Genomic DNA, 10,741 nt, shown 5'->3' with positions numbered 1-10,741 from the left:
CAACACATTTATATCATTGAAACATAAAAAAAACAAATTCAAAGTAGTCATTTTTGAAGGATTTTTTTACTTTGAACTTTAAAAATAATATGCAATATTACATCATCATTAAGTCACAAAACTTAAATGCGTTATTCACTCCATATGTGTTGACATAAATTACATACACCTCCAATGTCCGACTTCTACTTAAATACTTAGAGTTTTTTTTTAATGGCGTGCAGAGACTTTAAGTCAAAAGATCACCATGAACATTGCTTTGATCSTCCACAGGTATTTTCACAGATCCTGTCAAAGGAGTCTATTACTTCAGCTTCTCTGGACATAATCATTCAACTAAACCAATGGGCCTTCATCTGATGAAGAACGGAGGACATGTGGTCACTTCCTACAACCATGCTGCTGGGAACCGTTATGAGGMGGCAACCAATGGRATGACTGCAGCTTGAAGTTGGAGACCAGGTTTACATGAGRCTGATGCAAAACACCTGGATTTTTGACAATATGCACAATCTTAGCACGTTTATTGGCCACTTATKATTCCCTCTGTAAGAGTTATGAATAATTAAACAAAAGTGAAGACAAAAAATATTTGAGTTTGATTTTGGTAATGATTGTAAGAATACTTCTTGTTTTAGAGGCATATTTTAGAACAAAATTAGAATCATTTTATATTGTGTCTTGTATGTGGAAAAACTTATCATTTATGCCTGTTCAAGTAAATTCAAAATCATATTTGACCTATTAAGTTATTGATAATTTTTTTTTATTTAAAGCAATCTGATTTAAAGAATGTATCTAATTTTTTTGGGGGGGGGGTTTTACAGAAAATCCATTTGTTGTAAGCTCCTCTTGTGCTTTTATTCAGTTTTTTATTACAAGCAGGTGAAAATCCTGTTTTCCGTTTTCAAGAAATAAARATCAATAAAATAATTTACTAAATTTGAGTGACTTATAATGCTTAAATTCAAAGRACCTATACCTGTCAAATTAGAAAACGTGGAGTTGACATGCATATTACAGTTCTCAGAACAGAATTCAAATTCTCAAAACTACTTTTTTAATCATTAAATCACTGTGTTGCTAGAGCACATCATAAAATAATTTCCTTCTGTATTTCAAGKTGCAAATGCTTTTGTACTTCATGCAAGTGATTATGTAAAATTTTCTGCTTTTTCCTACATTTTCAATTGCTTTTGTCATGTAAAATATAATATGAGGGTCTCTTTGAATTGTTTCAACCTCTACTACATTTATGCATAATTTCATTAAGTCTTGACCTGCAAAATGCTTTAACAGGTTGTCAAAATATGTCAATCAGATTTCTTTACACTTCCATTGGACTTTTTGTATATCTATCCTGAACTGATAAATTGCTCCCRTGTTAATTCACGTTTCTTCAGTCTAAGTTAATGTGTGACACATTAGATCAACCAACWATCAACCAGTTTTCTAAAAYRSCTCAGAGGTRCRTCTCATAAACCATCATCTGGCAATTATATAGTTTATGTATCCAAAGCACAACAGAATGTTACACTTCAGACAATGGAAGGACAAGGATTTGGGTGTCCTGGATCGTGTGGTCAGCAGCCAGAGAGAAGAACAGACAGAGGAGTTTATGGTTATGTTATTGTTGAGGCAGAACTGGGCTGAGGACATATGCCAGTTTCCATCACTCCAACATCATTAGGATATGATTTGCAACCCACAACAAAATACTGATGGAGTTCCTCTAAACCTACTCCTCATNTCTACTACATTTATGCATAATTTCATTAAGTCTTGACCTGCAAAATGCTTTAACAGGTTGTCAAAATATGTCAATCAGATTTCTTTACACTTCCATTGGACTTTTTGTATATCTATCCTGAACTGATAAATTGCTCCCRTGTTAATTCACGTTTCTTCAGTCTAAGTTAATGTGTGACACATTAGATCAACCAACWATCAACCAGTTTTCTAAAAYRSCTCAGAGGTRCRTCTCATAAACCATCATCTGGCAATTATATAGTTTATGTATCCAAAGCACAACAGAATGTTACACTTCAGACAATGGAAGGACAAGGATTTGGGTGTCCTGGATCGTGTGGTCAGCAGCCAGAGAGAAGAACAGACAGAGGAGTTTATGGTTATGTTATTGTTGAGGCAGAACTGGGCTGAGGACATATGCCAGTTTCCATCACTCCAACATCATTAGGATATGATTTGCAACCCACAACAAAATACTGATGGAGTTCCTCTAAACCTACTCCTCATCCTTTATACCCTTTAGAGTAATTTTTCTCAGCAAGGAGATTTAAATGATCAGAAGACTGCACTGTAATATCTACAGACTGCATGTAGAGTTTTCCTTAAGGAGATTATTCTGTTTCATTTTCTATTTTTGTTTTTTGATTTTATGTTCTCTGCAGCCCTGTCTTTCCTTTCCGCATCACAGTGRCATGGGCTGTCAACAAATTACAGTGAAAGCTTAAATGAGCATCTTGTCCAGCCTCTTGCCTTAGTATTTAGTGGACTGCTGATTCGTTCAGGGTAATGTCTTTCCTTTTGTCCGGTGATTGTTATATTCTGGTCCCTGGCTGTGAAGTCTTTTCCTCACTGTCAACTAAAAAAAACAAGATTTATCTAGATATATTTGCAGAAAGGCAAAAACAAAAACAGACACTTAAATTCARAATCTTCATGCAATCAATAACCGACTTCCTTACAAGCAGAATTTCCTGTCACGTTTTCAGTGCTGTAGAAAACAAGTCTGATATTAATGATCTAATCTTTCTGTGTCTCTTATCATGTTTTCTGTTTTGTTCAGTTCCTTTTATCATCAAAGCATCATAAACCTAAGCCATTGAGCAAATAAAAGAATAAATGTTAGTGCAGTTATGTTTTCCTAAAGGATTACGTCTGAAGGTTTAGCGGTCAAACTATTTCACCCCTTGAGAGACCATGAGGTTTTGAAACATCTATGACCCTGTCACCATGATGTGTAAAAACCCCAGAAACCCTATGTCAACTTTCATACAGCATAAAATGAGAAAAACTAAATACTAAAACAGTATTTCTCTACTCTAACTATTTTTTTATATCTTTTTATACATCAAAGAAAGCCCTGGAATAGAGATGTGTGTTAGCTGACAGCCAAATTGGAAAGATCTCTTAAGCAATTGTTGCTGTGCTTCAATCAGGAAGAGGTTAGAAGTACAGATATTCTTATGATATGCAATGACATTTCACAAATCTTGAGAAACAGGATGACCTCAATGATACTTTAGAAGTGTAGTTCGGTGGCGGTGGTAGCGCAGGGGAAAAGTACGACACACGTATTGAGGCCCTAGTCCACATGGCGGTGGTTGCAGGTTTGATTCCTGTCCTGGTGACATTTGCTGCATGTTTTCCCCTCTCTGATTGCCCTCTTTCCTGTCAAACTACTTTCAAATAAAGGCCACTAGAGCCAACAAAACCTTAAAAAAAAAGAAGTGTATTTCAATCTGGAGAGACTCAGACAGAGAAAGAAAGCGATTAAAGAAAGTTTAATGACAAATAAACATTAAAGTCCTTTGGCGTTCAGGCCCCGGCYGGGGATGTCGAGCTGGAACTTCAATAAGCTCGATAAACATTCCTGATGCTGCATAGGAATGTAATCCCCCCGGGGGCCTGTACTGGTGGTGGCAGTCGAAGAAGGATGTGGCCTGAGAGCCAGGAGCAGAGGGTGGAGATGGGTTGATMRCAGYTRGTAAGCASAGGAGGCCATGGCCAGGAGGTCCTTTTCAACTGGARCTTAAACGATGATTGGCCGAAGCRAGGCTTGATCCAACATTGATAGGTCAAGGGTGAGGAGAGGGAGGCRCTGATTGGTGAGGCTAAAGAGTCTTCCAGATTGAATTTGCGCTGAAGCTTCTTTTGGCAAGAGGAGTAAAACTTGGTGACGTCCTGTTCATGGAGATCACAAGTTCAGGAGGCCCAGACATTCCTCTTCCTTGAAATACTCTCTGTTCATTCTAGAGGATCCCAAGATCTGCCACAGGATCTGCACTCTGATGAGATTTGTCCAGAAATCACCAAAGATATGAACTCTGAAGACAGTCTTAATGTGGAGTTTTCAGTTGACTCCATTGGATGTGGAGGATGAACTTCRTGAGCTCCTTCTCTGTGTCAACTTCATTTATCTAGTCATGAGCTACATTACGATTTAAGATCATCGAATGAGAAAAACATACTGTCCTTTGCATAAAATGTCAAATRACTTATGACAAAATTATTATTTTACTCCAAAYWATCAAAGAAATCAGTAGCRGTATYRKAAGATTTAGARATATGTAACRAGGGATATCATAGTGCATCTATGAAGGAGAGTAAATCAATAAAATTCCCAAGAGTTGGAAAAGTTTAACTTAAGAAACCTTTGACCAGGAAGCAGTAAAGAAACTAGACCACTTCCTTGTTTGTCTTGTATATATACAAGTGAGGAGAACTGATGCAGCAGAGACACCCACAAACAGAAATAGTTCAAGATTAAGATTTTTGTAGCTGCATTAACTTTCTTATTCCTCTATGTGTGTATGGCTGAAATTACCAATCAGCCAACAGGAGAGGTCAGTGACAGAGATGATTGGATCATTCAGTCACCTGGTGGCCAAGACCATGGTGCAGCCGAAGGCCAGAAAACCACTGGGCAACTTTTTCTTATCTTAAGAGAGCTAGAAACCAAACTTAGAGACACTCAGAAAGAGCTGGAGGTCCTGAAGTCACAGGTTCAAGGTAAGAGCAGCAGGTTTGGAATTTCTTCATCTGTAAATTTGATCATATAGAGATTTAACGAACTTCATAATGAACATTTTCTGTTTTTCCTTAAGGCAACAAGGTAGCATTTGGTGCATCAATAAGTGTAGGTGGAAATATTGGACCTTTTAATACCCACACCATACTGGTCTACAAAAAGGTCTACATGAACACAGGATCATTCAACCCGGGAACAGGTAAACTTATCATAGCAATACGTTTTATTATGGTTATGAATTAAATTAATGTGTATAAATACTGTTGAGAGTTTGGCATAAGGTTTTTTACTTAACATATTATAGACTGACATCTGTCACGTAGAACAGTGTGATTGTGTTAAAGAGGACCTACATGCAGACCAGGCTTAACCCAATTGTGTTTACAAATGGGGTCCAACCGACCCCACGCACGTAAAAATTGTATCGTTTGCCACAGTCCTCCACGTTTGCCTCAGTCCTCACATGCACAAGGGTTAAGATACAACTTTTACAAAAGGCAAAAAACATTTGAGTAGAAAAAAACCTTGTAAGAAAAAAGGTTTTAGATGGGTTATAGTTTGATAAGAGAGTATGGAAAAAAGCTTTTCCATTTCAATTAGATAATTTCATGACTTTCACTTAAATACTTAGTTTTTTTTACGGGGTTTGGAGCTTTTAAGTCAAAAGACCACTAAATATCACCATAAAAATCATTTTGATCATTCACAGGTATTTTTACGGCTCCTGTCAAAGGAGTCTATTACTTCAGCTTCTCTGGACACAATCAGTCATCTAAATCAATGTGCCTGCAACTGATGAAGAATGGAGAGCAGATGGTCACTGTCTATAATCATCCTGCTGGAAACCGTTCTGAGACAGCAACCAATGGGATGACTCTGCAGCTTGAAGTTGGAGACCAGGTTTACATGAGGCTGTATCAAAACACCTGGATTTTTGACAATTCAAATGATCATAGCACATTTATTGGCCATTTATTATTCCCTCTGTAAGGGTTGTGAACGATTAACATCTTTTATTAAAACTAAAAGGACAAAAGTGAATTAGAGTTTGTTTTCAGTAATTTTTAGTAAAAATACTTCTTGTTAGAGGCATATTTTAGAACACAATTAGAATCTGTTTATATTGTGTCTTAAATGTGAGAACCTATTCAAAACACCTGGATTTTTGATAATGGAGGTGATCATAGCATCTTTCTTGGCCATTTATTAGTGTTCCCTCTGTAAAGGTGGTGAACAATTATAGTAACTTAAAAGGCTTAAGTTAAAGACAAAAGAACTAAAGAAATTGATTTCCGTTATATTGCTTAGCAAAAACAATATATCTTGAGGCAGATTTTAGAGAACATTTTAATCTGTGCATATTATGTATTAAATGTGAGATAAAATGTGATGTATGCATGTTCGAGTCAATTCAGAATCATCCATGACCTATTAAATTAATGGTAATAACTAAATGTTTAGCTTTCAAATTAAATACGCAAAGTCTTTTAAAAAATCTGTGTAATTTTTTGGGAAAATCTATTTGATGCTTTTATTCTGTTTGTTTTGTATGAGCAAGTGGAAATCTCATTTTCTTTTGGGGAAATAAAAAAAAAGTATTTGCAACATTTGAATGACTAATAATTCTGAATTACGAAAAAGTCATACCAGTTAAATAGGAAAATATGGAGTCAACATGTATATTAATCAAAGATTCTCACTCTTACTAAGCTCAGCCATGTTTGTTAGTATAGCACCAGATAAAATGCTAAGGCAGAAAGCATGTAACAAGTTAAAGAAGTGGTCCAAAATCTCAATAAATAGAAAGATATATTGTTTATAATATAAGTTTACATTTTCTGTAGTGAATCATACATGGTAATTGGGGACAAGAAGAAAAAATGCACAGACAGTCATTCCTTTTTTGTAATCCATTTATTCTTTTCACCTGTGCATGTGTTGGACTAGTTTCCTTAGATTAGTGTTCGTTCTGAAAAAGCTAACACAGCACATCACTCTGAACACACCATGCACTCTCTCAAATATGGTGGTAAATATGGCATAGCATAATAATAATAATAATAATAATAATAATAATAATAATAATAATAATAATAATAATAATAATAATAATAATAATAATGCTTTTAGTGTTTCAGTCATTTGTCACCCATGCTGTGCAAATATTTTTTATTGAATTATTTCATGTATTGAAGACTTTATTTTAACAGCTTTTGAGGCAATTTAGAAAATGACGTTTTCACATCATTGTGTAAAACTGAAAGGAACTTCACCACAAATGGTTTTTCAAAGAATGAAACAGGTTTTTGCAATGAAAGAAATGTGTGTCTTTATTAGACTGTAAAAATAAAAGCACAAGATGAGAGTACAACAAATGGATTTTCAAAAAACGAAAAAAGAAATGATTTTTTTTTTACTTTAAAAAGTAAGTGTATAATTACCAATAACTTACTAGGTCAAATATGATTTTGAATTGACTTGAACATCGTTTCTCACATTTAACACACATTATGCACTGATTCTAATTTTGTTCTAAACTATGCCTTGAACAAAAAGTATTTTTACTAAGCATTACGACTGAAATTAAGCAATTTTTTTTTCTCTTCACTTTCATCCATTTAGATTTAATACAAAGGTGTTATTTGTTCACAACCTTTACTGAGGGAATAATAAATGGCCAATAAATGTGCCATGATCATTGTAATTGTCAAAAATCCAGGTGTTTTCCATCAGTCTCACGTAAACCTGGTCTCCAACTTCAAGCTGCAGAGTCATCCCATTGGTGGCCGTCTCAGGACGGTTTCCAGCAGCATGGTTGTAGACAGTGACCATCTGCTCTCCATTCTTCATCAGTTGCAGGCCCATTGGTTGAGTTGAATGATTATGTCCAGAGAAGCTGAAGTAATAGACTCCTTTTACAGGAGCCGTAAAAATACCTGTTGATGATAAAGCAATGTTCATGGTGACATGTGTGTGTGTATGTGGGGGGGGGGGGTTACTTTAAAACTTCAAAAAATAATAAATCATGGATGTATTTAAGCATATGTCCTGATAAGACCTGACTGAAACTGAAAAGTGTTCTTTCTTTAAACTTACATCTAACAGTAGCCCATCGAGAGAGCACTGGATATTATTTAATAATTTCCACATTTAGGTCCTTCTTGATACATTGACACTACTTTATATAACCTCTGACAATATGTTAAACATTTTCAAGAACAAAAATATATTTCAAACTCTCAACTAATCTCACTAATTTGATTRATAAGCATAATCAAATGTGTTACTGYGTTRAATTTACCTGTTCCCACGTTGAATGATCCTGTATTTACGTAGACCTTTTTATAGACCAGTGTGGTGTGGGTATTAAAAGGTCCTATATTTTCACCGTCGCTTATGGATGCACCAAATGCTACCTTGTTGCCTTAAGAGAAAACATGAAAACATAAAAATGAATGTTCATTATAATGCTTTAAAATTTATGGAAGAGGATACTCCAAATCTGCTGYTCTTACCTTGAACTTGTGACTTCAGKACCTCCATCTCTTTCTCAGTGTCTCCAAGTTTGGCTTCTAGCTCTCTTATGATGATAAAAAGTTGCCCAATGGTTTTCTGGCCTTTGGCTGTGCCATGGTCTTGGYCAACAGGTGACTGAATGATGCCATCATCTGTATCACTTACCTCTCCTGTTGGCTGAGCTGTGATTTCAAGCACACACGCAWAAAAGAAGAAAAATGTAACCACAGAAATCTTCATCTTGAACTGTTCCTGCTTGTAGTTGTCTCTGCTGTAAATTCTCCTGACTATATMTACAGTTCAAACAAGGATCTTAGTTAAACTTTTCCAACTTTTGGTAACTTCACAGAAGTTGTTTTTAATGATTTACAGTGGTGTACAAAATTGTTTGACCCTTTCCTGGTTTTTTTCTTTGTTTTGCCACTTCAATGTTTCAGCTGTCCAAAATCAATTTAAATATTAATCAAAGACAACACAAGCAATATGGAGATGATTTTCCATGGAAAATTGCATTTTGGATTATTTTATAGTCAATACAGTTTTTAAAACATATGGAGAATTTGTGAAAATATGTTTTACTTGTGTGTTTTTCTTGTGTGTAGTGCCCTTCATTGGATTTGCAATGTTCCAGCAGGAAAGTAACTCCATCTTACTTGTGCTGTCTTTGACTATTGAATTGGTTTGATTTTCTGAAACACTGAAGAGTAACAAATATAAAACAACAAAATCATGAAGGGAGTGTGAGTGACCCTTGCTCTCAAACCTTGGTTCCAAGAGGAGCAAACAATTTTTAACACCTCTGCAAATCATGAAATAGAAAACATTTCTGAGGTTTCCAAGAAGAGTTGCAAAGTTTGACTAACAAACCTTTGATCTGGTCATTTTAAGAACCTGTCAACTTCTTTGCTTTGTATATGAGAGGAATTGCAGGAGAGACTGACATGCAACCAGTGAATTTCTCTGTTAGTAAGCTGGTGGCCTGTGGAAGAGCTGTTGTGTTAACGCAACACCCCTTTGTTTTGCAGCACCATATCTCAAACTACTACACCATAGCAAATGTATGGAAGCCCATTTTGGGCACTCTGATGACCAGACTTTTTTGCTTCAACAGTGAAACTCATGAGTGCTCTGAAGGGAAAAGATACACAATGAAAATGTGGAGATGTGTCAGGGGGAAAAGAGGAAGATAGTCTTCAATATTTTATGCTTTTGTTTTGTGGATGCTCTGAAGCAAAAACGTTGACAGCCATATAAGATAATGTGTGTAATACAATATAATAGATATTTCAATTTTGTGAGAAACTCAGACTGATAGACTACACTGAAGGAGTTTTTATTTATTTATTTATTTATTTATTTATTTATTTATTTATTTATTTATTTATTTATTTATTTATTATTAATATCTTTTTTTTTCTTTTTTCTTTTTTTTTCCCTTTCTGCCTGCAGACGTGTGGATGAATAACTCTGGTCTTGGAGGGAGCAGTGGAGAAAAGACCTCACATTTCAGGAACCAGAATAGAATAAACGCTCTGCCTCCGCGCTGATCGCTGAGTAGGAGGACACAGACAGACACTGAGGTGTTCAAAGCTCCCCCTACATTCATCAACCCCTCGACCACATGTTCAGTCTCTGGACTCGTACACTTAGACCTGTCAATGAATGATGACTACAGCTGAAAACGTTTTTGTCTTGGAGCTTATATATATATATATATTTAATATATATATAATAAAACAACAGTTATCATTTGCTGTGAAGGTATTGAGACTTGAAGACTGCAGCCTTTTCTTTTCATTTTGGACCTCATCTCTCCTCTTTGTCCACAAGAGGGCATGCTTGTGTAGCTAATAGTCAACAATGGTTGCAGAGATGTGACACATTTTGATTCTTGATCTTTTTTTGATGAACTGTAATACATGACTCTAAAATTGACAACTGAAGCAATTTAAATTCTTACTCGTTTTTCCTCCTGTGTTTGTTAGCATTATCATTAAAAAAATTGAATATGCGTCAAGTAATTTTTAATACATTTTGTGAATTATGTCAAGACCTGTAAACTCTGAACTTACAAAGTGATAAAACTGATTCCTTTAATGATAAAGAGAAAAAACACGTTGGATACTGGGGAGCAGGATWAAATGAGTGTTATTGGGGTTTCCCAATCAGAACACAAACCAATTCTGTCATCTTATGGATGTGAGAAATTACCCAGAGTAAAATCAGGTGATTTGCACACTTTAATTAATCAAACACAAAGTTTTTCACCTTGAAAATTACAAAACAGACCACTAGCTACATCTTAAATCTAACATAGTCAATCCTACATCAGCATAACCAGGAATAAGATGGAAAGAGTTTCTGGTTTAGCTACACATTTTGGTAAAGTGGTTGCTAACACTTTCATGTGCAGGACTCATAAAGAAATGATTGTTTTCTTTGTAAGTGATG

General features: G+C 35.3%; 2 protein-coding genes across 2 annotated transcripts; one reads left to right on the top strand and one right to left on the bottom strand.

The window, feature by feature from the left end:
* The first annotated feature begins 4,556 nt into the window (after positions 1–4,556).
* Positions 4,557–6,181, top strand: LOC108167067 (cerebellin-4-like). The gene is made up of 3 exons (XM_017309875.1): positions 4,557–4,755; positions 4,851–4,973; positions 5,484–6,181. Exons 1-3 carry the CDS (start codon positions 4,557–4,559, stop codon positions 5,762–5,764), a joined length of 603 nt encoding a protein of 200 aa, XP_017165364.1. The 3' UTR covers positions 5,765–6,181.
* Positions 6,182–6,929: 748 nt separating this feature from the next.
* On the bottom strand, positions 6,930–8,543 carry LOC103479422 (cerebellin-4-like). The gene is made up of 3 exons (XM_008433829.2): positions 8,290–8,543; positions 8,076–8,198; positions 6,930–7,710 (listed from the first exon to the last, which is right to left on the bottom strand). The coding sequence occupies exons 1-3, from the start codon at positions 8,528–8,530 to the stop codon at positions 7,430–7,432; spliced, it is 645 nt and encodes a 214-aa protein (XP_008432051.1). The 5' UTR covers positions 8,531–8,543; the 3' UTR covers positions 6,930–7,429.
* Between the last annotated feature and the right edge of the window lie 2,198 nt (positions 8,544–10,741).

Source organism: Poecilia reticulata, linkage group LG17 (genome assembly GCF_000633615.1).
Source record: "Poecilia reticulata strain Guanapo linkage group LG17, Guppy_female_1.0+MT, whole genome shotgun sequence".
NCBI lineage: Eukaryota > Metazoa > Chordata > Actinopteri > Cyprinodontiformes > Poeciliidae > Poecilia > Poecilia reticulata.
This window is presented reverse-complemented; position numbering and strand designations above follow the sequence as displayed.